The sequence below is a fragment of the Callithrix jacchus genome, chromosome 22 (genome assembly GCF_049354715.1).
Source record: "Callithrix jacchus isolate 240 chromosome 22, calJac240_pri, whole genome shotgun sequence".
Classification (NCBI taxonomy): domain Eukaryota; kingdom Metazoa; phylum Chordata; class Mammalia; order Primates; family Cebidae; genus Callithrix; species Callithrix jacchus.
This window is the reverse complement of record NC_133523.1, coordinates 46,731,981-46,759,265: the sequence shown is the minus strand read 5'-3', so window position 1 is coordinate 46,759,265 and position 27,285 is coordinate 46,731,981. Positions and strand designations below refer to the sequence as shown.

Here is a 27,285-nt window from a genome sequence, read left to right as displayed (position 1 = left end):
AAAAAAAAAAAGTAAATAGTAACCCAAACAGCATGTTATTGGTACAAAAAGAGACACATAGGCCAGGCACAGTGGCTCATGCCTGTAGTCCCAGCACTTTGGGAGGCCAAGGCGGGCAGATCATTTGAGGTCAGGAGTTTGAGACCAGCCTGGCCAACATTGTGAAACCCCATCTCTACTAAAGGTACAAAAATTAGCCTGGCATGGTGGTGGGTGCCTATAATTCCAGCTACTCGGCAGGCTGAGGCAGGAAGATCACTTGAACCCGGAGGCAGAGGTTACAGTAAGCTGAGATTTCGCCACTGCACTCTGGCCTGGGTGACAGGTCAAAATTCCATTTCAAAAAAAAAAAAAAAAAAGAGAGACAACAAGAGTAATGGAACAGAATAGAGAACCCAGAAATAAAGCCACATACCTATAAGCTTCTGATGATTGACAAAAATGAGCCATGGGGAAAGGACCTCCAATTCAATAAATGGTGCTGGGATAACTGGCTAGCCATATGCAGAGGACTGACACGGGGCAGGGTGTAGTGTGGCTCATGTCTGTAATCCCAGCACTTTGGGAGGCTGAGGTGGGGGGATCATGAGGTCAAGAGATCGAGACCATCCTGGTCAACAAGGTGAAACCCCGTCTCTACTAAAAATACAAAAATGAGCTGGGCATGGTGGTGCGTGCCTGTAGTCCCAACTACTCAGGAGGCTGAGGCAGGAGAATTGCCTGAACCCAGAAGGCAGAGGTTGTGGTGAGCCGAGACTGCGCCATTGCACTCCAGTCTGGGTAACAAGAGCAAAACTCCATCTCAAAAAAAAAAAAAAAAAAGAAGAAAAAAAGAAAAATTAACTGAGAGTGGTGGTGCATGTCTGCAGTCCCAGGTACTCATGAGGCTGAGGTGGGAGGATCGCTTGGGTCTGAAGGCAGAGGCTGCAGTGAGCCAGCATCACGCCACTGCACTCCAGCCTGGACGACGGAATGAGACTGTCAGCACTCACAGTGCATACAAGTACACGTCTTTTTGGTAGAATAATTAATGAGATTTTCTTTTTTTTTTTTTTTTGAGACAGTTTTGCTCTTGTCACCTAGGCTGGAGTGCAATGGTGCAATCTTGGAAAAAAAAAAAAAAGATGGGGTCTTGCTATGTTGCCCAGGCTGATCTTGGATTCTTGAGCTCAAGCGTTCTCCCACATTGGCTTCCTGACCTCAGGTGACCTGCCTGCCTCAGCCTCCGAAAGCACTGGGGTTACAGGCATGAGCCACCAGGCCCAGCCTCCTCTAGGATTTTTATGGTTTGATGTCTCATATTCAAATCTTATTTTTTTGAGACAGATTTTCACTCTTGTTGCCCAAGCTGCACTCCTGTAGCCCAGGCTGGAGTGCAGTGGTGTGATCTTGGTTCACTACAACCTCTGCCTCCTAGGTTCAAGCGATTCTCCTGCCTCAGCCTCCCGAGTAGCTGGGACTACAGAAGTGTGCCACCATGCCCAGCTAATTTTTTGTATTTTTAGTAGAAATGGGGTTTCACCATGTTAGCCAGGCTGATTTCGAACTCCTGACCTCAGGTGATGCACTGCCTTGGCCTCCCAGTGTTGAGATTACAGGCGTGAGCCACTGTGCCCAGCCCGGAGTCTTGCTATGTTGCCCAGGCTGGTCTCAAACTCCTGTCCTCTAATGATTCTACTGCCTTGCCTTCTAAAGTGCTGGGAGTGCAGTTGTGCACCACTGTTCCAGGACTTCTTTTTGTACATTCTAGGGCGTAAGAGTGGTTTTCACAGTTTTCTTTTCCTTTTTTTTTTTTTTTGAGACAGGGTCTTGCTCTAACACCCAGGCTGGAATGCAGTTCTGCAGTCATGGCTCACTGCAGCCTTGACCTCTGAGGCTCAAGGGATGTGCCTACCTCAGCCTCTTGAGTAGCTGGGACTACAGGTGAGTGCCGCCATGCCCTTCTGAGTTTTTTATTTTTTGTAGAGACAAGGTCTCTTGATGCTGCCCAAGATAGTCTCTTGACCTCAAGAGATTCTCCTGCCTTGGCCTCCCAAAATGCTGGGATTAAAAGTGAGTCACAGTTTTCACATTTTTTTAAAGCTCATAAAAATTAAGAGGAGTACGTGACAGAGAACAGATGTGCCCTGCAAAATATGTGTCTAGTAAAATACTGACTAACTGGCCTTTAAGAGAGTTTGCTGAACCTTGGTGTTGTGAAAACTTGTGAAATAAATAACTCCAGGTTTAGTGGAAACTCAGGTGAGGATGCCCCATACATTTGTCCAAAGACAGAGCAAGTGAAATGTGCTGTTATTCTGTTGGTCTTGCTGTGTGCATGGGCTCAGATGGGGTTTGCTTTGGTGATGAGTTTCACCCAGCCACAGCTGCCTGAAAGACATCAGAACCTTCCCCGTTGCTCTTCGGCTTCTGTAACTTTGTGTAATTGCTGCCTCTCTAGACAATGGTGTCTGCCCTGCAGTAAATAATTTCTCATGAATTCTTTTTCTTTCTTTGTTGAGATGGAGTCTCACTGTTGTTGCCCTGGACTGGAGTGTGGTGGCATGATCGCAGCTCGCTGCAACCTTCACCTCCCAGATTCCAGCAATTCTCCTGCCTCGGCCTCCCGAGTAGCTGAGATTACAGGTGTCTGCCACCGTGCCCAGCTAAGGTTGCAGTGAGCTCAGACTGTGCCACTGCACCACTCTCCCCTGTGCCTAAGGTTCTCCCGTGGGCTGTAGCGTCTGCCCTGGATCTCCACGGCTGCTCTCATGAGCACTCCAGTCCTCTTCCAGCCCTAAGCCCTCTCTCCTGAACTCTATCCCTGAATTCTAGCTATCCTTTCCCATGAGCCAGGACCTCCCATGCACATGAGCCACTCACCTGCCCCCTCAAACTCACTCCCATGCGGTCTAGAGTCCTCTCCCAACTATATTCTCCAATTCCTACTGTGGGCTGTGGTCCTTTCCCTGAGATAATCCTATCCTCAGGCCAGCACCATCTTACGACAACTCCCAGGCCTCTCCCCTGAGTCTGTGTCCTCAGCTCCCCCAGAACCCACTTTGAGTGCGGGCTAGGAAAATGAGGCTGAGACTTGCTGGGAGGCATTCTGAGAAATGCATGCATTCCTAGCCTCTCATGTTTACGGTTTCGGGAACAAGTTAATAATGGTTCCTGAGCAGACCCAGACTTGGGAGTGTCCACATATCCTGACACCCGGAGAGCAAAGGCATTCCTAATTTTGCTTTCAAGATAGTATCAATTCTTGCAAAAACAGTAATTAAGAAAAGTAACCGTTTACCATAAACCCTTGTGGCAAAGCACGTCTCTCCATACATATGCGGGTGCCCGCATTCCTCCTTGTACTTCGGGGGGCCTCCTGCTCTGTCTAGGGAGCAGCTGCCCTTTCACCACTTTCTCTGTTTTTGAGACGGAGTCTCCCTCTGTCGCTCAGGCTGGAGTGCAGCGGCGCCATCTCTGCTCACTGCAACCTCTGCCTCCCGGGTTCAAGTGATTCTCCTGCCTGAGCCTCCGGAGTAGCTGGGATTCCAAGCATGTGCCACCATGCCCGGCTTATTTTGTTTTTATAGTAGAGATGGGGTTTCACCATGTTGGCCAGGCTGGTCTTGAACTGACCTCAGGTGACCCGCCTGCCTCGGCCTCCCAAAGTGCTGGGATTAATGGTATGAGCCGCTGCACCCAGACCCATCACTTTACTTTTTCTTTTTTTTTTTCAAGATGGGGTTTCACCATGTTGCTCAGGCTGGTCTTGAACTCCCGACCTCAGGTGATCCGCCCGCCTTGGCCTCCAAAGTGCTTGGATTACAGGCGTGAGCCACCGCGCCCGGCCTACTTTTTTTTTTAATGTATTTTTAAAGTTTTTCCTTTAGTGATTTGTGAGACATTTTACTTTCTTAATAAACCTGCTTTCGCTTTGCACGGAGGACTCATCCTAAAATTCTTCCTGTGTGAGATTCAAGAACCCTCTCTTGGGGTCTGGATCGGCACCCCTTTCATGTAACAACTCTCCTCTGGGCGCTGACCCCTTCCCCAGGACCAGTCCACTTGCCTCCCTCCCGTCCTGTCCCTGCTGTGGGGCACCGCCAGGATTTGGAAGAGGTCCAGTCTGCTGGCGCTGTTCCTTCTTGAAAAGGTTGTGTCTGACTATCCAACAAAGAGACCTGTGTGTCTTTGATTTTATTTATTAATATTTTTGATTGACAAATCATTGGATTACACTGATTGAGCAGAACATCATGTTCTGATGCAGGTACACATGTGGAATGATTAAATCAAGCGGACCAACACGTCCATCACCTTGCTTCCTTCTTTTTCTCTGTGGGGAGACATCTGACATTTTCTGTGTCACTGTGACTTTAATGGGATCATTCTGGTCTCTGCCTGGAGGGTCAGCACGTTGTGGCTGTACATTTCCTTGAGGAGCAGGGACACTGAATACATTTTCACTTGTCGACTGGCCATTTGCTGATCTTCTCCTGTGATGTGCTTGAGTTTTTGCCCCTTTAAATTGATTTGTTTTTTAAACGTGAGGGATTCTTTATACTTTCCATGTGCGTTCCTCTGCCAGGTGTAGCAGAGCAAACATCTTCTTCCAGTCCTGTTTCTTGTCTTTTCTCTGTCTTAACCACATCATTTGATGAACAGAATTTTGTACTTTTGCTGACGAAGTCTAACAACTTTTTACATCCGCTGTGTTTTGCCTACTAAGAAATCATTGTGTAACTCATGGTTGTGACAATAATCTCTTAATGGTTTTTCCTAGAACATCAACAGTCTTTTCCAGACTCGCTGCACCCACAGGGCATTTTCTTGCAAAAATTCACTAATGGCAATACTAATGGCAGCAATGATCATAAAAACAACAATGGTGATTTACTGAACTTACACAATATTCCAGTTACACTTTCAAAGACTTCACATGTACCAAACATTTAATTTCCAGTTTCCACAATAGCACTCTTGGGTAGATGTGATTATTCTTATGTACAAATAATGCACATGGTGTCCACGTGGTGCACTGTCCAGTGCACAGGAGTAGTGAGCCTTTAGCTCACAGGGAAGAGGGTGGGGGATGGCGGGGACAACTGGTAGAGTGGGTGCCATGACTAAAGGCTTTCTCACGTGTTACATTAGCAGGGTCATTCCACAGATGCCACGGAATAAAGACAGAATGGTATTGGTAATCTTTATGTATTCATTAAACTAACCTACACAATAAAAACGTTTACACCAAAAACACAATCATTAAGAATTAAGAAAAAGTGATTTTTCTACTCTTCGAATTTGCCTCTAGAATGACTTCTGATATTCTGTAAGCAGAAGAGTGATCAGTGGGCTCGGCATGTTGGCTCATGCCTGTAATCTCAGCACTTTGGGAGGCCGAGGCGGGTGGATCATCTGAGGTCAGGAGTTTGAGACCAGCCTGGGCAACACATGGTGAAACCTGTCTCTACTAAAAATAAAAAATTTGCCAGGCATGGTGGTGCCTGTAATCCCAGCTACTGGGGAGGCTGAAACAGGAGAACTGCTTGAACCTGGGAGGCAGAGGTTGCGGCGAGCCAGGATCGCGCCACTGCACTCTAGTCTGGGCAAGAATGAGACTCTGGGTCCAAAAGAAAAAAAAAAAAAAAAAGATCAGTGAAGGCTTTCCTATGTTCAACAGTATCATGAATTTTTCTCATCTTGAGGAAGGCATGAATGTAGTCTAGAGGCCTTCATACATTCTTTGTACAGAAGCCCCCTCTCACCTGAGGGGGATACGTTCCAAGACACCCAGTGGATACCTGAAGCCATAGATAGTACTGACTGTGTTTTTCCTGTACATATATACAAGACTATATACTACATTTTTTTCCTGTACAAACATATCTAAAGATTAATTTATAAATTAGGCACAGTAAGAGATTACCAACAATAACTAATAAAATAGAACAACTGTAACAATATGCTGTAATAAAATCATGTGAACATATCTCTCTCTCCCAAAATATCTTATTGTCATGTAGCTCTGAGCCACCTCAGTGTACATTTTTTTCCCTTTTCCTTATTGAGAACTTTCACCTTTTCACTTAAAAGGAAGCACTTTGTGGCTTCTCTTTGGCATATCCTAATTACCAGCATCACCACTCTTGCTCTTTGGGGCCACTGTTCGCAGAAGTAAGCACAAGCGCTGTGATGCCGTGATAGTCGACCTGATCACCAAGGCGGCTACTAAGTGACTAGCAGGGTGGCAGCATATACAGTGCGGATGTGCTGGACCAAGGGGCGAGCAGGACAGCAAGAGATGTCATCACGCTACTCAGAAGGGCACACCATTTGAGCCTTACAATTTATTTCTGGAATTTTCCATTTCATATTTTTGAACCGCAGTTGACTGCGGGTAACAAAACGTGGAGAGTGAAACCACGGATGACAGCAGGCGGCTGTGTTCTAAGGGCGCTTCAGCTGTTGTGGATCCTCTGGTGTTCTCGGAGGAGGTTTGGCTGGTGACACGCCTTCCCACATTGCTTACATTCGTAGGATTTCGGCCCACTGTGTGTTTTCTGGTGCTGTGTAAGCTGATGGCCATGACTAAAGCTCTTCCCACATTCTGTACACCCGTAGGGCTTCACCCCGGTATGAATTCGCTCGTGTTTCACAAGGCTCGAGCCGTAAATGAAAGCCTTCCCACACTCCTTACATTTATACGGGGTTTCGCCCGTGTGGATTCTCTCGTGCTGAGTGAGATGATAGCCACAATTGAAGGCCTTCCCACATTCTGTGCATTTGTACGGCTTCTCGCCCGTGTGTATCCTCTCGTGCTTCACAAGGCTGGAACCCCAGCGAAAGGCCTTCCCGCACTCCTTACACTCGTGGGGCTTCTCACCGGTGTGGATCTTCTGATGCTGAGTAAGGTAATTTACTCGAGTGAAGGCCTTCCCACATTCTTGACATTCATAGGGTTTCTCACCTGTGTGAATTCTTTTATGCTGAATGAGGCTTGAGCCACAAATAAAGGCCTTCCCACAGTCTTTACATTCGTAAGGCTTCTCCCCACTGTGGATTCTCTTGTGCTGAATGAGTTTGTATACGCGGCTAAAAGTCTTCCCGCAGTCTTTGCACTCGTAGTCTTTCTCCCCAGTGTGGAACCTCTGGTGCTGGGTGAGCTCGTCGCCACGCCGGAAGGCCTTGCCACAGTCTTTGCACTCGTAGGGTTTCTCCCCAGTATGAATTCTTTTATGAATAACGAGGCTTGAGCCCCATCGAAAAGCCTTCCCACAGTCTTTACATTCGTACGGCTTCTCCCCGGTATGGATTTTCTGGTGCTGAGTGAGTTGATTGCCCCATCGGAAGGCCTTCTTGCATTCTTTACATTCGTAGGGTTTCTCCCCAGTGTGGATTTTCTGATGCTGACTAAGTTGATAGCCACGACTGAAGGCCTTCCCGCAATCCTTACATTCAAAGGAATTCTCCTTGTGGTGTCTCTGATGGGATCTGGGAGGGGTGCCTTCTCTAGTACTGGGCCTTTTCACACAATTGATGACCATTCGATTGACATACCTGCCTCTGGAGCGCTGTGGTCTTTCAGGCGTACCTTCATATATCCAGCTATGGCCAAGGGATTTACTTCTTCTATCTGAATGCCTTTTGGAAACGCGTATTTCATGAAGGCTTTTTTCTGTAGGTAAATTCTTAGTCTCATAGGCTGACTCCAGATCTGGAAAAAAAGAATATTTTGTTTCCTTTAGAGGGACACAAGCACAAATAAACCTAATCACAAACCAAAAACTCTTCTAATAGAAATAAAAATTATCCAGTAGAGTAAATGTGAATCAACCAGGGCTCTTATTCAACGTACAGGCACCATGACACGTAATAAGAATTAATCAGAGGCTGGGCGTGGTGGCTCACGCCTGTAATCCAAGCACTTTGGAGGCCAAGGTGGGCGGATCACCTGAGGTCGGGAGTTCAAGACCAGCCTGACCAACATGGTGAAACCCCATCTTTATATTAAAAAAAAAAAAAAGAAAGAAAGAAAAGAATTAATCAGAGACATTTGTTCTAAAGTGAAACATGAAAAAGGTCCCGACAGTTAGCCCCATTATTTCCTATATCTATTATTTCCTATTTTGATGATGAAAACACATATTTGCAGATGATGTGATGATATACTTGGAAAACAAAAGAAAACCAAATATAGAAGCAGTGTAACCAAACAATGTGCAGTTGGATAGCTGTGTGTAAAGCATTCTGAAACTGATACACACACATGTTGGCAATATTATTAAAAGTAACTGGGTAAAGGGCTGGGAGTGGTGGCTCACGCCTGTAATCCCAGCACTTTGGGAGGTCAAGGCAGGCAGTTCACTTGAGGTCAGGAGTTTGAGACCAGCCTGGCCAACATGGCAAAACCTTGTGGCTACTAAAAGTACAAAAATTAGCCAGGCGTGGTGGTGTGTGCCTGTAATCCCAGCTACTCAGGAGTCTGAGGCAGAAAAATCACTTGAACCTGGGAGGCAGAGTTTATGGTGAGCTGAAATTGTGCCACTGCACTCCAGCCTGGGTGATAGAGTGAGACTCTGTCTCAAAAAAAAGGTAACTGGGTAAAAGGATACAACATTCAAAAGCAACAAAAAATATAATTTACAAGACTAAAAAAAAATGTAAAAAAAAACAATAAGGAAAACTTTGGAACTTGAGCATCAATAAGGAGGCTATCAGCAAAAAACTGAGAAACATCTAACATTTAAATCTATGAGTTCATAATGATACTACAAAATGTTCAATGGCCAGCTTTGGAGCACGCTAGGAAACCAGTCCTTTTTTATAAAAACTGACAACTGGCTGAGTGCAATGGCTCACACCAGTAATCCCAGCACTTTGGGAGACTGAGGTGGGTGGATTACTTGAGCTCAGGAGTTCAAAACCAGCCTGGGAAACAGTGAAACCCTGTCTCTATAAAAAAAAATACAAAAATTAGCCAGGCATGGTGGTGTGCACCTATAGTCTCAGCTACTCAGGAGGCTGAGGTGGAAGGATGGCTTGAGCCCAGGAAGTCAAGGCTGCAGGAAGCCCAGACTGCATTACTGCACTACTGCACTCCAGCCTTGGCAGAGTGAGACCCTGCCTCAAAATAAATAAATAGAGAGAGAGAGAGAGAGAGAGAGAGAGAGAGAGAGAGAGAGAGAGAGAGAGAGAGAATACAATATAAAAACTGACAAAGACAAAGAACAAAGTTTTTATCCTTCTTATCCAATATGAGCAGTGCCACTGCAGAAGCAATTAGCAGATGGAACAAACTTTCTCTTTAAATGATGACAGCTAATAAATGGAGGAGCAGTGTGATAAGCGAGCAGCAATTGAACCCACAGAGTAATGAACTGTCAGCACTGTCAGTGACTGACTGCCAACAGCAAACAGCTATAATCAGGTATCAGGTGCTTTATGCTGGGGGAGCATCAACAGCACCCAGGAAACAGTACTGCCAACACCTACATGTAAGAAAAAGCAAACAGGCACTTAAAGCTAGGTTAACCAACTTTCAGGAATGATAAAGGACAGAGGATGGCCAGGTGCAGTGACTCATGCCTGTAATTTCAGCACTTTGGGAGGCTGAGGTGGGTGGATCATGAGGTCAGGAGTTCGAGACCAGCCTGGCCAACATGATGAAATCCCATCTCTACTAAAAATACAAAAATTAGCTGGGCACGGTAGCACGTGCCTGTAATCCCAGCTACTCAGGAGGCTGAGGCAGGAGAATCTCTTGAACCCGGAAGGCGGAGGTTGCAGTGAGCCGAGATCATGCCATTACACTGTAGCCTGAGTGACAGAGTGAGACTTTGTCTCGAAAAAGAAAAAAAGAACAAAGGATGATGTCACCTCTACCCCTGCTACTAAAGGTGTTGCCCACAGACCAGCAGCACCAGCAACACATGAGATGGGGTTAAATAAGACAGGAAAAACAAGGTGACAGGGACACGGGGTGAAGATCTTTCTTTCCCAGAGGCTTTGGGCCTAAACCTTTGTAGAGAGCTTCTCCGACACCTCAGGGTACCCCTGCTCCCGCCCAGCCAGGACACTCTTTGTAAGGATGGCTGACGGGCTCTCACTTTCCTTTGTATGGTGGTCTTGTCTTTTCCCTCACAACCATCAAGTCTCGTTCCCTTAATTCTATAAGATGGTGCAGCTGGCTTAGAAATGATATGCTCTGCTTTATAAAAGACAAAAAAAATGCCAGAAGATGTAGACCTTAAGGAAGAATTTCAAGCTCAAAAATTAAAAAAAAAAAATTATTTTTATTTTTATTTTTTTGAGACAGTGTCTTGCTCTGTCGCCCAGGCTGGAGTGCAGAGGAATGATGTCAGCTCTCTGCAATCTCTGCCTCCTGGGTTCCAGTGATTCTCCTGCCTCAGCCTCCTGAGTAGCTGGGATAACAGACGCAAGCCACTGTGCCTGGCCTCAGTTTTTCTATTTTTTAGTAGAGACGGGGTTTCACCACACTGTCCAGGCTGGTCTTGAACTCCTGACTTCAGGTGATCTGCCCATCTCAGCCTCCCAAAGTGCTGGGATTACAGGCGTGAGCCACTATGCCTGGCCTCAAAATTTTTTGATTGAGCATTAATCAAATTTATTAACAACCGGAAGTCAAAATGCTATTGAACTGCGTGTGGTGGCTCACACCTGTAATCTAAGCTTCCCGGGAGGCTGAGGTGGGTGGATTGCTTGAGCCCAGGAGTTGGCAACATGGTGAAACCCCATCTCTACCAAAAAAAAAAAAAAAAAAGCCCAAAAAATTAGCTGGGTGTTGTGGTGCGCGCCTGTGGTTTCTGCTACTCAGGGGGATGAGGAGGGAGGACTGCTTGAGCCCAGGAGGTTGAGGCTACAGTGAGCCATGATCACACCAATGCACTCCAGCCTGTGAGACACAGTGAAAAACAAAAACTTATTAAAAAAAAAAAAAGAAATGTTTTTGATAAAGCCTTCATAAAGAGAAAGGAATAAAAAACAGGAAACCAGAGAGGTAGGGAAAAGATCTTATTTTTTTTATGTATGAATGTATCTTTTAAATTTTATTTTATATATATTTTTTGGTTATCATAGACACCTGAGCTCCAATCACAATGAATGTATGTATGTATGTATTTTTCAGAGATGGAGTCTTGCTATGTTGCCCAGGCTGGACTGCAATGCCACCATCTGAGCTCATTTCAACATCTACCTCCTGGGTTCAAGCAATTCTTCTGCCTCAGCTTCCCAAGTAGCGGTAATTACAGGCGTGCAGCACCATACCTGGCAAATTTTTGTATTTTCAGTAGAGACAAGGTTTCACCATGTTGGCCAGGCTGGTCTTAAACTCCTGACCTCGTGATCTGCCCATCTTGGCCTCCCAAAATTACAGGCGTGAGCCACTGTACCGGCTTTATTTTTTATTATTTTTGAGACAGAGTCTTGCTCTGTCACCTAGGTTGGAGTGCACTGGCATGATCTCGGCTCACTGCAACCTCTGCTTCCCGGGTCCAAACAATTCCTGTGCCAGCCTCCAGAGTAGCTGGGATCACAGGCATGCACCACCATGCCCGGCTAATTTTTAATTTTTATTTTCATTTTTTGTAGAGATGGGGTTTCTCCATGTTGGTCAGGCTGGTCTCGAATTCCTGACCTCAGGTGATCTGCCTGTCTCAGCCTCCCGTGCTGGGATTATAGGCGTGAGCCACCGCACCTGGCCCCAGCTAATTTTTTATATTTTTAATAGAGAGAGGGTTTACTATGTTGGCCAGGCTGGTCTCAAACTCCTGAACTCAAGTGATCCGCCCACCTCTGCCTCCCAAAGTGCTGGGATTACAGGTACAAGCCACTGCACCCAGCCCAGAAAAGGTCCTATTTTAAATTTCTGTAGGCATTATGCCTGGAGACAAGTGGAATATGATGGCTGGCAGCATGGAATCGGGCCTAAAACTGTTAGATTCAATTCTAGCTCCTGCTCCATGTGACCACTCCACTTTGTGCCTCAATATCCTCATCTCCAAAATAGACAACGATTGTGCCGATCTCATCTGCTTGTGAGAATGAAATGGTATGCACTCACACACATAGTGCTTAGAACAGTGCACGGCACAGAGTAAGCAATACATATATATAGCTTACATGTGTTTATATATATACATTGCCTGTGTGTGTGTGGGTATAAATATATATATATATATTTAGTGATGGGGTCTTGATCTGTTGCCCAGCCTGGAGTAAGTACAGTGTGATCATAGTGAACTATGATCCTCCTGCCTCAGTCTTCCGAGTAGCTGGGATTACAGGCAGTGTCACCATAGATGGCTTAGCTATTAATATCTGTTACTTAGCTAGAATAAAAATAAGTTTCCAGAGATGTTTACAAGATACTGTCATTCAATGTTTAACTCAAAGTTCAGGGACTGTAACTTCCAACCTCACTTCAGGTATGACAGGTAAGAAATGAAATATGGCTGGGCCTGGTGGCTCACGCCTGTAATCCCAGCACTTTGGGAGGCCGTGGTGGGTGGATCACAGGGTCAGGAGTTCAAGACCAGCCTGGCCAACATAGTGAAATCCCGTCTCTACTGAAAATACAAAAACATGGCTGGCACCTGTATTCCCAGCTACTCGGGAGGCTGAGACAGGAGAATCACTTGAACCCAGGAGGCAAAGGTTGCAGAGAGCAAAGACTGCCTCACTGCACTCCAACCTGGGCAACAGAGTGAGACTCTGCTTCCAAAAAAAAAAAAAAGGAAAAAGAAATATGCTCACTCTGGTTTTACACAAATTCTGTTTGTCTAATCTACTCTATTTCAAGCACATAGGCTGGCTCACTGAACAAGTCAGGGCACTGTGTCCACATGTTTTCCCTAGAGGTAGGTCCCTAGAGTACCACAGACCACCAACAGTAATTTGGGTATAACATAATATTATAGGACAAACTGGTTCCTTTGAAGATGGTCATGAAATAAATATCCCAGAATTCCAACTCACTCCATGGACATTAGGAAGAGAGCTGATTACGGGGGAGCCTGACAAAGGTAACTGATGGACTTGAGAGGAAGGAGTGTGATGCTCATGGCCACACCAGTAAGACTCAACATACTCCTTGGGAACAGGAAGAAGAAATTCAACTAGTTTATTTTTTTGAGACGGAGTTTCGCTCTTGTTACCCAGGCTGGAGTGCAATGGCACAATCTTGGCTCACCGCAACCTCCGCCTCCTGGGTTCAAGCAATTCTCCTGCCTCAGCCTCCAGAGTAGCTGGGACTACAGGTGCACACCACTACAGGTGTGCGCCACCACGCCCAGCTAATTTTTGTATTTTTAGTAGAGACGGGGTTTCACCGTGTTGATCAGGATGGTCTCGATCTCTTGACCTCGTGATCCACCCGCCTCGGCCTCCCACAGTGCTGGGATTATAGGTGTGAGCCACCACGCCCGGCCTCAACTGGTTTCTTGAAAGATGGTCCTGACATTCACAGTGGGGAGCTGATATTCCAGGAAGCAGTCTAAGTTATGTGGGGTGTGCAACTCACCGAGTGAGACCACGTTACTGTAGTTCTCCAGCATCACATCCCAGTACAGGTCCCTCTGAGCAGAGTTCAGACAGGCCCACTCCTCCTGAGAAAAGTCTATGGCTACGTCGGCGAATGTCACCAAACCCTGAAACAGAAACCCACACGTGAAAGGAAACAGCTTCCAGCTGAAGGAGACAAGAGGCCACCCTTATGCTAAATATCCTGCCAGTAAAAAAGAAAAAAAGAGGCCACCCTCTGGGTAGGCTGGGCACTGTGAGTAGACTGAACACCTGTGTCACAGGCAGGGGGCGGTGAGGACATCAGTGTAACTGTGACGGAAGCAGAACACCTGCACGTCACTCAAAAGCCCTACCACTGCAGAGAAAATGACTTGTACTGTTCAGAATCCTCCATTAGTCAGACCTGCAAAGTGGATCAACAATCAAGTTTCCTTCCTGTTTACAAGCAGTGTCTGCTACATACATGCCTGCCTTAAAGTTCTCAACAAGTGTGGGTTCCTACAGCATCTTTTTTCTTTAAGGGGGGAAAAATCAAGATTTTTAAGTTTTAGTTTAGCAAATGGAGTTTGCAGCTGGGCACGGTGGCTCACACCTATAATCCCAGCACTTTGGGAGGCGGAGGCGGGTTCACGAGGTCAAGAGATCGAGACCATCCTGGTCAACAAGGTGAAACCCCGTCTGTACTAAAAATACAAAAAATTAGCTGGGCATGGTGGCGTGTGCCTGTAGTCCCAGCTACTCAAGAGGCTGAGGCAGGAGAATTGCCTGAACCCAGGAGGCGGAGGTTGCAGTGAGCCGAGATCGTGCCGTTGCACTCCAGCCTGGGTAACGAGAGCAAAACTCCATCTCAAAAAAAAAAAAAAAAGAAAGAAAGAAAATGGAGTTTGCATGTTTAAATGTTTTCAAGCCTCAAGTTCATCATGCCAAACTACATTTTAAGCAGCCTTCCTTTTAAGCATTAAAAAAATTCCTACACAGGTAAGCCAGACTGTTTATTATAGTTATCCACTTAGATTGACCAAAATACCTAAGGCTTTCTCCAATTCTGGGGTATGTGATCATCTCCCGCTTCCATACTAGAAGATCTTCACATTTGTTACCATCTACCAACCCCGATTTTTTTCTTTTTTTGAGAAAGATCTTGCTCTATTGCCCAGACTTGGCTCACTGCAACGTCCATCTCCTGGGTTCAAGCAATTCTCCTGCCTCTTCCACCCAAGTAGCTGGGATTATAGACACATGCCACCATACTTTGCTAATTTTGGCATTTTTAGTACAGCTGAGGTTTTACCATGTTGGCCAGGCTGGTCTGGAACACTTGACCACAAGCAGTCCGCCCCCCTGGGCATCCCAAAGTGCTGGGATTACAGGTGTGAGCCACCGTACCTGGCCCCCTGTTCCTGATTTAGAGGATAAGAATGTCAGATTATTTGGAATCATCTTGCCGTCTGACAGGTCCATTCAATAATAAAATGCATCTTCCAGTTTCCCCGGCAAGAACACGAGCTCTGTTCAAAGGTCCTAATCACAGCCCTATCTACTTCCAAAAGTCCCATGAAGCTTGGGATCTCAACACACACTAAGACTGACACCAGCAAAGGAGCATACCCTCCTGTCTACGCAGAAAACAAGATCAGTGGAGGATTTGTTTCTCATGTGGTCAAATGGGACCAACATATCTAACTTATCAAGCCATGGACTTAAGTATTTTCCTCAAAGGACCTCGTTACTTCATTGCTCTGACGTTACTCTTGCCAAAAAAGTGAGTAATAGGACATACTAAGGTGCTCACTCATTTCCCAGAAAGGCAGATACGGAGCTACATGGCATGATCATTCACTAGAATAGAAAGAATCAGGAAATAGGTAATTATAAAGAGTTTGACTAGATAAAAGGCTTTAGATAAATCACAAGCATAGGCACAAACCCCAAATATCATAGCTCAAGAAGGAAAGAGAAATAAACACTTACCTGGGCCATTGTTTTAGAACTGAACAACTGATCAGTCTTCTTGGGGTTTCCTCTGCAGAAGACACAAATTCCGAGAGGCTAGAGCTAGGGGTGGAAAAAGACATATTAAAACCAGGGGCGGCCAGGCACGATGGCTCACACCTGTAATCCCAGCACTCTGGGAGGCCAAAGCGGGCGGATTACCTGAGGTCAGGAGTTCAAGACCAGCCTGATCAACATGGAGAAACCCCATCTCTACTAAAAATACAAAATTAGCCGGGCGTAGTGGCACATGCCTATAATCCTAGTTACTTGGGAGGCTGAAGCAGAAGAATCACTTGAACTTGGGAGGAAGAGGTTGCGGTGAACTGAGATGGCGCCAGTGCACTCCAGCCTGGGCAACAAGAGTGAAACTCCATCTCAAAACAAAAACAAAAACAAAAAAAAAACAGGTGCACCCTGGGTCCCCAAAGTGATATAATATGACCTTTTTGCTCCTCTGTCTTGGCTTCCTAAAACAAAGACAAAACTGTGACATATCTGGGAAAAATTAGAGAGTATTATGGATCAAACCTAAATCAAGCTCTCAATGAAACCTCAGGAAACCTAGCTGCACGAAGCAGAGCATGCTTTCCTTTTTTTTTTTTTTTTTTTTTTTGTCTCAAAGACAGGCCCAGACAATTTAACAGAAGGATTTCATTTCTGGCCGGCCCCCTATCGGGGACTGACAGGTGGGATGTAATAAAGTATGAGGTCTTGCCCAAAAAGAAGCCTGGCCTTTGCCCTCTGCTTCTGAAAGGTAATCTATATCATATCTACCAGGAATGTCTTTGTTTCTGATGGGGGCATCCATTTATCCCAACAAAGAGTCAGTATATTCAGAATTATCAGGTCATGAACCTGACATCAGTGGCTGTCCTCAGGATGATGTCCCATTCCTGGCACCTTTCTGAGCGTGTGACCTGGAATTTTCCACAGGCTGCCTTGCGCTTCTTCTGTTTAGCTTCCCTTGGTGGACTATAGACACTGTACAGGCAGCAGCTGAGTCCACTGAATCAGACTCTCATTCCAAGTACTAATAGCCACAGCATCTGGCATATTGTAGGCACTGAACGAATGTCTAATTTTGACTCAAAATTCCACGTTCTGGAATCTATGACAAGGAAGTAGCTATAGTAGTCTACAAATGCATGCCTAAGAATGTTAAAAAAAAAAAAAAAATAGGGCAGGCGTGGTGGCTCACGCCTATAATTCCAGCACTTGGGGATTATAGGCACAAAGAGGGCAGATCATAAGGTCAGGAGTTTGAGACCAGCCTGGCCAATAGGGGAAACCCCACCTCTACTAAAAATACAAAAAAAATTAGCCAGGTGTGGTGGTACGTGCCTGTAATCCCAGCTGCTTGGGAGGCTGAGGCAGGAGAATTGCTTGAACCCAGGAGGCAGAGGTTGTAGAGAGCTGAGATTGAGCCCTTGCACTCCAGCCTGGGCAACACAGCAAGACTGCTTCTAGGGGTGGTAAAAAAAAAAAAAAAAAAAAGCAACAATGAAAAAAAATCCACCTTACAGAACCTATTCTGAGAAGATGCCAACTTGAAAACATTAGCAAGAGGGTGAATCTTTTTTTTTTTTTTTGAGACAGTCTTGCTCTATTGCCCAGGCTGGAGTGCAGTGGCATGATCTTGGCTCACTGAAGGCTCTGCCTCCCAGGTTCAAGTGATTCTCCTGCCTCAGCTTCCTGAGCAGCTGAGACTATAGGTGCACACCACCACACCCTGCTAATTTTTGTATTTTTAGTAGAGATGGAGTTTCACCATGTTGACCAAGATGGTCTCGATCTCCTGACCTCAAGATCTGCCTGCCTGGGCATCCTAAAGTGCTGGGATTGCAGGCATGAGCCACTGTGCCCGGTGTGAATCTTGCATTCTATGTGAAATGAAAGATACATGTGAACATTTTTAACTATGGTCATATTTGTTTATCTTGCAAATGTTACTTATACGTCCATATTTGTTACTTGTATCTGTAACCTTGCTAATGCTATCCGGAAAGCCCATATTTGTAAGACACCCAATGATTAATTAGCTTTTACCAGTGATTACTGTCATGTTCTGAGAAAGAAACATGAAAATTCTAGAATCTTGCCGGGTGCGGTGGCTCAAGCCTGTAATCCCAGCACTTTCGGAGGCCGAGGCGGGTGGAGCACGAGGTCAAGAGATCGAGACCATCCTGGTCAACAAGGTGAAACCCCGTCTCTACTAAAAATACAAAAAATTAGCTGGGCGTGGTGGCACGTGCCTGTAATCCCAGCTACTCAGGAGGCTGAGGCAGGAGAATTGCCTGAACCCAGAAGGGGGAGGCTGTGGTGAGCCGAGATCGCGCCATTGCACTCCAGCCTGGGTAACAACAGCGAAACTCCATCTCAAAAACAACAACAACAACAAAAGAAAATTCTAGAATCTCTGTTTTTTTAATTTTTTATTTTTATTTATTTATTTAATAGCTGCCCATCACTGATTTCTTTTTTTTTTTTTGAGATGGTCTCACTCTTTCACCCAAGCTGGATGGCAGTAAGTAGCCTTAACTCACTGTAGCTTTAACCTCCTGGACTGTAAGGAATCCTCCCACTTCAGTTTCCTAAGTAGCTGGGACCATAGGCACACACCACCACGCCTGGCTAATTTTTTAATTTTTTGGAGGGATGGGATTTCACTATATTGCTCAGGCTGATCTCAAACTCCTGGCCTCAAGCAATCCTTCCACCTTAGAATCTCTAATTTTAAAGGCTGCCTTTCTTGATAATTTGCTGCCATAGATTAGATTCAAAACTAGATTTAAAGAGTCTCTGGTGTATTTACATGATTAATTAGTAAGATTCCGTGCTCCAGAAAGAAAATACATACATGCTTAAAGGCAAAAAGGAGGACTAGAAACATTAATTACAACAAGGACTAGAAACAGTAATTACCTCTGGATTGTAATTATGGGTAATTTACAGACTTTTCTCTAAGAGCTCCTTAGGGACTAATTCTTTTCCCCCAAGCAGGCTTGCATTAATTTCATTACAAGAAATTTAACAAGATAGTCTCAAATTAAAAAAAGAAAGCAAACGCAAACACAATTATGGGGAAGAAGGCACACTGCAGTCATTAAGGAAACTTTGCACGGATAGGCCTGCCTCTCAAATGTGTGTATGTGTGTGGTGTATGTACCTGTATTTTGAGACAGGGCCTCACTCTGTCACCACTGGAGTGCAGTGGCACGAAGATAGGTTACAGCAGCTTCGATCTCCTGGGTTCAAGTGATCCTCCCACCTCAGCCTCCCTAGTAGCTGGGACCACAGGTACACTGGCTAACTTCTGTATTTTTGTAGAGATGGAATCTTGCTATTTTGCCCACCTCTCAAATATGTCTTTGGTAATTCTAGTACTTTCAAATGTATTACCTTGCATGGCAAAGAAAAATTAACATTGCAGATAGACTTAAAATTGCTAATCAGCTGACTCTTAAGATAGGGAAGATTATCTTTATTTTTTTACTTTTTATTTTTTTCTCTTTTTTTTTTTTCGGGCTTCTCAGAAAATATTTACTTTTTATTTTTATAATAGAGATGAGGTTTCTCCATGTTGGTCAGGCTGCTCTCAAACTCCCGACCTCAGGTGATTCAAGTTGGTCTTGAACTCCGGACCTCAGGTGATCCACCCACCTCGGCCTCCCAAAGTGCTGGGATTACAGGCGTGAGCCACCGTGCCCAGCCAGGAAGATTACCTTGAAGTTCTCCCAGAAGGTACCATGTAATGACCAAAGTCCTTAAAACTAGAAGACGAGGTGGCCAAGCACAGTGGCTCATGCCTGGAATCGCAGCACTGAGGTTGGGAGTTCCAGACCAGCCTTACCAACATGGAGAAATCCTGTCTCTACTAAAAATTCAAAATTAGCCGGGTGTGGTGGCACATGTCTGCAATCCCGGCTACTCAGGAGGCTGAGGCAGGAGAATTGCTTGAACCTGGGAGGCGGCGGTGGCTGCAGCAAGCCAAGATCGCACCATCGCACTCTAGCCTGGTCAAAAAGAGCAAAACTTCAACTAAAAAAAAAAAAAAGAAAGAAAAGCCGGGCATGGTGGCTCATGCCTGTAATTCCAGTACTTTGGGAGGCTAAGGAGGGCAAATCATGAGGTCAGGAGTTCAAGGCCAGCCTGGCCAATATGGTGAAATACCACCTCTACTAAAAATACAAAAATTAGCTGGGCGTGGTGGTGGGCACCTGTAGTCCCAGCTACCTGGGAGACTGAGGCAGAAGAACTGCTTGAACCCAGGAGGCGGAGGTTACAGTAAGCCAAGACTACATCACTGCACTCCAGCCTGGGCCACAGAGTGAGACTCTTTCTAAAAAAGGGGGTTAAAAAAAAGAAGAGAGTCAGAGGAAGAGAGGTATGTGAAGACACAAGTAGGGTCAGAGTGATGTTATGGACAAATGACCTGTTTTGTAGGCTTTGGTGATGGAAGAAGGGGTCATAAGACCCTCACTCCAGAGAGGGTCCTGCCCCATACCTGTAGGAAGGAAGGCTGTACTGAGAGGCCAAGAAGAATCTGAACAGACGGGCCTTGCTGAGTTTCCCCACTCAGTCTATTAGCATTAGATCAACTGTATTTGTCCAATCACATTCTGACACAGTCATGCATGCTTCAGTCACACCTATCCAAAGACGTCACTATAAAAGGCCTAAGGAGACAGGGTGAGGAGAGCTTCTGGACAGCCGAACAAGAGGCGGCTGATAGGAAGGTACACAAGAACTCATCCATGCGCTGAAAAGGTGGCGCACCCCAGTTCCACGGGAACAGAAGCTCCTGTGCTTGGGACCCTTCCAACCCTAGCCTTACGTTTCTCTTCATCGGGCTGTTCATCAGTATCCTTTAACATATCCTGTGTAATAAATGGTGTACGTGTTTCCCTGAATTCTGAGTCAATCAGATAAATTAATAGAAGCCAAAGAGAATGTTATAAGAACCTAACCTGCAGATGGTAAGCAAGATGTCCGAGAGGCCTGGTCTTGTGGCCGGTGGGGCAGAGTGGGGTAGTCCTGCCCAGAACCTGTGGAATCTGATGCGATCTCCAGGTAGTCGGTGTCAGAACTGAACTGCAGGATACCCAGCTGGTGTCCACTACAGCTTATTTCTCCCGCACATTTAGTCACAAAGCTTTTTTTTTTGAGACAGAGTCTTGCTCTATTGCCCAGCTTGGAGGGCGGTGGCATGATCTCAGCTCACTGCAACCTCCACCTCCCAGGTTCAAGTGATTCCCCTGCCTCAACTTCCTGAGTAGCTGGGATTACAGGTGTATGCCACCACACCCGGCTAATTTTTGTATTTTTAGTAGAGACAGGGTTATCCCATATTGGCCAGGCTGGTTTCAAACTCCTGGCCTCAAGTTTCAAACTCCTGGTCTCACTTTCGACCTCCCAAAGTGCTGGGATTACAGGTGTGAAACACCGTACCTGGCCAATTCTCAAAGTTTTCTGGTGATTACCATTGTGGTGTGAGAGAAGAAAATTGAGTTTGTTTCGTACACACTGACCCTGAGCACGATACTGTGCCTAAGCCTCTGAAGACACTTAATAAATGAAGTATTTTATTCCTAAGTTCCTGTATTGACATTCTGTTCCCTGGTGTGATGGCATTAGGATATGGGCCTTTGGAAGGTGATTGGGACAGGAGAGTGGCGTGCTTGGGAATAGGATTAGTGCCTTATAAAAAGGATCCTAGAGAGCAATCAGCTCCCTTTCTACCACATATGGACACAGCATGAGGGCAGCTGCCTGCAGCCTGGAAGAGGGCCTCCCCAGAGACTCCTTGCACTGGCACCCTGCTCAGACTTCCAGCCTCCAGAGCTGTGAGAAATAAATGCTTGCTGTGGCCAGACACAGTGGCTCATGCCTGTAATCCCAGCACTCTGGGAGGTGGAAGTGGGAGGACTGCCTGAGCTCGGGAGTTTGAGACCAGCCTGGACAACACGGAGAAACCATGTGTCTACTAAAAATACAAAAATTAGCTGGGCGTGGTGGTGGAGGCCTTTAATTCCAGCTACTTGGGAGGTTGAGACGGGAGAATCGCTTGAACCCAGGAGGCAGAAGTTGCACTTCAGTCTGGGCAAGAAGAACGAAACGTTGCCTCAAAAAAAAAAAAAAAAAAAAAAAAAAAATCAGCTGGACCTTTAAGCACATATCTATAGTCCCAGCTACTCAGGTGGGAAAGGAGAAAAAACTCCCTTGAGCCCAGGGGTTCAAGGTTACGGTGAGCTGTGATCGCACCACTGTACTCCAGCCTGGGGGACAAAGGGAGACCTCATCTCTTTTTTTATAAAAAAAAAACCACAGAACAGCTTGTGCATGGTGGCTGATGCCTGTAATCCCAGAACTTTGGGAAGCTTCGGCTGGCAGATTGCTTGAGCTCAGAAGTTCGAGATGAGTCTTGGCAACATAGTGAAACCTGTCTCTACAAAAAAACACAAAAATTGGTCCCAGCTATTCGGAGAGCTAAGGTAGGAGGATCACTTGAGGCCGGGAGGTTAAGACTGCAGTGAACTGTGATTGCACCACTGCACTCCAGCCTGGGAGACAGAGTGAGACCCTGTTTCAAACAAATAAACAAACAACAAACAATCCCACAAAACAAAATGAAAACAAACAACAACACAAACAATAGGACTTCAGGTTAAGGATTCCAATTCTAGATCATTTAAAGCTGTGGTTCATTTTGTGGAAGGCCCTCAGGTTAAGGATGACAGTTCTAGACCATTTGAAGTTGTGGTTCATTTTGTGAACCTGCGAACACCCAGCCCAGTTACCTTCCTATGTACAGACATCCAGACTTAGCACATAACAGCAGCACTCACTGCACACTTACACTCCGGGGTGCTGGTCTGTGGGTTTTATGCACACTCACCCATTTCACCCTCCTCACAAGCCTATCTTCAGAAGGCTCAAAAAGCTAAGAGGCAGAAACAGGACTCAAAGCTTGGTCACCTACATTTAATGTTTGGTCTTGTCTTATAAACACGTATCATTTAATTTAAAAAAAAGAAAGGAGACTCACCTGAAAATTTAAGATGTTTAACGATTCGTCTTCCTCCTCGGGGATGCTTCTTCTGAAGGATGCTGGCCTAGGGGAAACAGAATTTCGGGAGGACAAGCAACATTAGCAAACACCTGGCATGCCTAATGAAACCAATGAGAAATACGAGGCCCCGAGATGCGGCTTCTGAGATTCCCGAAGAGCACGCTGAGGTTAATGAGATGATGAAGTGTGGAGCTGCCCCTTTCCCAGTCTCCCACACCAGGGACCTGTCCGTCTGAGGAATTCTACTCATGAGGCCACCATCTCCTGTCACTCAGGCGGCCTGCATGGAGAGCACGTCTGGCTCTCAAAGTGTCACCTCATGGCTATTTCTCCCTTCTTGTTGGTGAAGTTCCTGGTGGGGCTCAGGTGCTCTCGTCTCTCGGCAGCACTTGTTCTCAGGCAGGTAGCCCTTGGTTACAGGCTGAAGGCAGGGGCTGCAACAGCAACGCTGGAGCTACAGGTCGCACTGCCACACACTCCTGCGCCACCCAGAAGGCCCGATCACCCTCACCCAATACAAACCTGCACGGCTCAGCCTCACCACAGCACACGCTGTTCCGAGACACATCTGTGTCCCTCACGCCCACTAACGCCCCGCACGGCCATGCTGCCGGCCCCGCCACCCCACACCGTGCAAAGGCGCATCCGTGGGCCACGGTGACCATCCGGGCCGCCGCTCCCACAGAGCCTCCAGAGTTCACCTGGCAGAGCAGAGTCCCAGGGACGCGCCAACGAGGTTCACAAGCGCGCCCCAAAGCCTCTGGAGCACCCCCGGGCCCCAGTTATAGGGAGAATCCGGCTGCGTTACTCCCAAACTCTCTCCAGCAAGTGCGTCACCGTCAGAAGCCCGGTGCCTGTCTCTCCTGGGAGCCACACGCGCCAATCTCACCTGAGCAGACGGGCAGAGAGGCAGTGTGGCTGCGTCACCAGTACAGACGCGCACCCAGCACGGCCCCCACGGCCCCCAATGATGCTCGCGGGCACCCGTGTCACATTTACAGGGACAGAGCCCCCGCGTCAGCCTCACACTCCCACGCAAGTGCGTCACACACTAGGTCCCACCACCTCTGGAGGCCAGTGCGCATGCGTATGCGCATCCCGGACCTGGGAAGAGCCTCGCGCACCCAGCGGCCAGAACGCGCGCAGGCAGCAGCAGAGCCCGACACGCATGTGCACACAGATCCTGACACACATGGACACAGACCCCGACACGCATGTGTGCGTACAATCGTGTGTGTGGTCACTTAGACCTTGACACGCATGTACGGCCACACAGACCCCTACACACATGTGTGCGTGCACCCTTCCTACCCCTTCCTTCCTTGGCCTCTCCCGAAGCTGCAGGCGCACTCTGTGGTTCCCCCAACCCTCAGGCTCATGGCGCCCCTGGATTCCTCCTGGGAAGGGAATGCCCCACTCAGGCCGAACCACAATGGGGCCTCCGGAAGGCGTAAGAGGCTTGAGGAGGACTCCGGACTGTGTCCCAGCATGCAGTGCCTTAAACTCCTGGGGGCGGTGGGGCGGCCTCTGGGAAACGAAATCCTGAATGGTCCCAGGCAGGGGTGGGGACGGGCCGTGTCACCTCAGCTGGTACCTGTCTGGTCTCTGAGGGGGGTGATGCCGGGGAGCCATGGCTGTCCTCAGAAGGGTGCCCTCTCCTAGCCCCTCTGGGGCATCACCTGGATTTCTCTGCAGGCCGCCAGCACAGGCTGCCCTGAGCTGCTATTCGGTGTTCTATGCTTATTGGACTGTAAAGAATATTCAGGCAGTAGTTGGGCCCGGTTAGTCGCGCTCTCAGTCTAAATACTGCCACAGGGTCTCCAAAACGTTGTAGGTACTTAACGAGTCTCATTTGGACTCAAAATTCCACTTTCCGGAATTTATCCCACAGAAATAGCTATAGTAGTACACAAATGTATGCTCAATATGTTCGGACATTATCTTGTGTGTGTGTGTGAAAGCTTTTTTCTTTTTCTTAAATTGATACAACTGTAGATGCTTAGGTAGTTGTACACATAAAACTGAGAGAGCCTATGTATCTTTCACCTGGTTGCCCCCAGCTGGTGATTGTAGTGTACACTATAATATCACTGCCAGGACATTATCCATTGATGTTAGCCAAATTTCAAGACAGTATTTTTTTTTTTTTTTTGAGATGGAGTTTCGCTCTTGTTGCCCAGGCTGGAGTGCAATGGCGCGATCTCGGCTCACCGCAACCTCCACCTCCCGGGTTCAAGCGATGTTCCTGCTTCAGCCTCCTGAGTAGGTGGGATTAGAGGCATGCGCCACCATGCCCGGCTAATTTTGTATTTTTAGTAGAGACGGAGTTTCTCCATGTTGGGTCTGGCTGGTCTCAAACTCCTAACCTCAAGTGATCTGTCCGTCTCAACCTCCCAAAGTGCTGGGATTACAGGTGTGAGCCACCTTGCTTGGCAAAAACAGCAATTTTTAAAAATGTAAATCTTGCAGAAGATAGAGGAAAATATCACAGTAGAGGACAGAATAAATTACAGTCTGCTATATAATGGCATAAAATACATTTACTAGGCCGGGCACGGTGGCTCACACCTGTAATCCCAGACCTTTGGGAGGCTGAGATGGGTGGATCACCTGAGGTCAGGAGTTCGAGACCAGCCTGGCCAACATGGTGACATAAATAAATAATAAATAAAATACATTTACTAAAGGTGATACTGATTCACATAAATTGAAACAGTGTATCATGAATAACTAAGAGAGGAAGGTAGGTCTGAAAAGGTATGTATAACTTGGGAGGAGATATTTTGATGAGATTAAGAACACAAACTCTGGCCGGGTGCGGTGGCTCAAGCCTGTAATCCCAGCACTTTGGGAGGCCGAGGTGGGTGGATCACAAGGTCAAGAGATCGAGACCATCCTGGTCAACATGGTGAAACCCTGTCTCTACTAAAGATACAAAAAATTAGCTGGGCATGGTGGCGCATGCCTGTAATCCCAGCTACTCGGGAGGCTGAGGCAGGAGAATTGCCTGAACCCAGGAAGCGGAGGTTGCGGTGAGCCGAGATCGCGCCATTGCACTCCAGCCTGGGTGACAAGAGCGAAACTCCGTCTCAAAAAAAAAGAACACAAGCTCTGAGCTCTAAGTTATTAACTGCTGGTTTCCTCACTAGTAAAACCGGAATAATACCATAAGGTATGACTGCCTCAACTATTTAGAGTCAGCATATCGAATACATACAGTAACATGTAAAGATTTTTTAAGTTTGTGGCTCCTACTGAACATCAGTAACATTACATTATCCTGAATCCAGTTTTAAAAAAGAAACTCATCTGCTGTTTTTAATTTTTTTGAAACAGGGTCTCACTTTGTCACCCAGGCTGGAGAGCAGTGGTGTGACCTCAACCTCTGTCTGCTACGCTCAAGTCATCTTCCCACCTTAGTCTCTCAAGAGCTGGAACTGCAGGTGCACACCACCATGTCTGGCTAGTTTCTGTATTTTTTAATTTTTATTTTATAGAAACAGGGGTCTCGATACATTGCCCAGGCTGGCCTTGAACTCCTGAGCTCAAGCAATCTGCCTCCTTGGCCTCCCAAAGTGCTGGCATTACAGGTGAGGGCCATTGCACCCAGCCTGCTGTTTTTTTCTTATGCTAAAATATGTACTTGTCAAACCAGCTGTCTATATAGTGTATGCTAAGAACTTTCAGAGCCTGATGTTAAGAATGATGTGTGTTTTGTTTAAGCATGCTAGGTAAAAAGATTCTGGGCCGGGCGCAGTGGCTCAAGTCTGTAATCCCAGCACTTTGGGAGGCCGAGGCGGGTGGATCACAAGGTCAGCAGATCGAGACCATCCTGGTCAACATGGTGAAACCCCGTCTCTACTAAAAATTACAAAAAATTAGCTGGGCACGGTGGCGCGTGCCTGTAATCCCAGCTACTCAGGAGGCTGAGGCAGGAGAATTGCCTGAACCCAGGAGGCGGAGGTTGCGGTGAGCCGAGATCGCGCCATTGCACTCCAGCCTGGGTAACAGGAGTGAAACTCCGTCTAAAAAAAAAAAAAAAAAAAAGATTCTAAGACACATAAAGAGGAAATCTTCCCTCTCACAAGCAAGTAGGGGAACAGAGAGATGATTGTGCATCAAAAACTGTGCTCAAATAATATAATCTTAGAAGATGTCAACCTGGGAACATTAGAAAGAGGATGAATCGTGTTCTATGTGTTCTAGGACATTTATGCAAACCATTTTAATTGCCACTGTACTCAATTTCGCTTATCTTGGATTTGTTATTTGTCTAGTGGTTGTCTTTTATTTGTACATGTAATCATAGAAAAGCTATTTGTACAGGCATATTTGTAAGGCAACAGGCATCAGTGATTACTGTCATGGTCTTTGAAAGAACCATTAAAATCATAGAAAATCTAATTCTGAAAGGCTGTAGAGCCATCCCTCAGTATCCAGATTTGTTCCAGAACCCGCCTGGATATCAAAATCCTCAAATGCTTAAGACCCTTATACAAAGTGGTATAGCATTGGCACACAACCTATGCACATCCTCCTGTATGCTTTAGATCATCTGTAGATTCTTCATAAATATTTAATATATGTGCTATGGTAATAATTTTCATACTGTATTGTTTAGAATAACGAGAAGAAAAGAAGTCTACACATGTTCAGTACAGATGCAAACATCCTATTTTTTTCCCAAAAATATTTTT

At 46.3% G+C, this 27,285-nt stretch overlaps 1 protein-coding gene across 25 annotated transcripts in view; it reads right to left on the bottom strand.

Moving 5' to 3' along the window:
* Positions 1 to 4,165: 4,165 nt before the first annotated feature.
* Positions 4,166 to 27,285, bottom strand: part of ZNF331 (zinc finger protein 331) — a 62,029-nt gene continuing 38,909 nt past the window's right edge. For 11 of the 25 annotated variants that reach the window (XM_017967938.4, XM_078360839.1, XM_078360837.1 and 8 more), the window contains 4 exons: positions 22,565 to 22,631; positions 15,496 to 15,579; positions 13,523 to 13,649; positions 4,166 to 7,696 (listed from right to left, as the gene is read on the bottom strand). In XM_017967938.4, the coding sequence (XP_017823427.1) occupies positions 6,441 to 7,696; positions 13,523 to 13,649; positions 15,496 to 15,504 (1,392 nt within the window). In that variant the 5' untranslated portion in view covers positions 15,505 to 15,579; positions 22,565 to 22,631 and the 3' untranslated portion in view covers positions 4,166 to 6,440. Of the gene's footprint in view, positions 7,697 to 13,522; positions 13,650 to 15,495; positions 15,580 to 16,860; positions 16,983 to 22,564; positions 22,632 to 23,289; positions 23,342 to 23,477; positions 26,614 to 27,285 lie in introns of those variants that run through there. The other 14 variants (XM_054250622.2, XM_078360848.1, XM_054250623.2 and 11 more) reach the window with 7 other exon arrangements.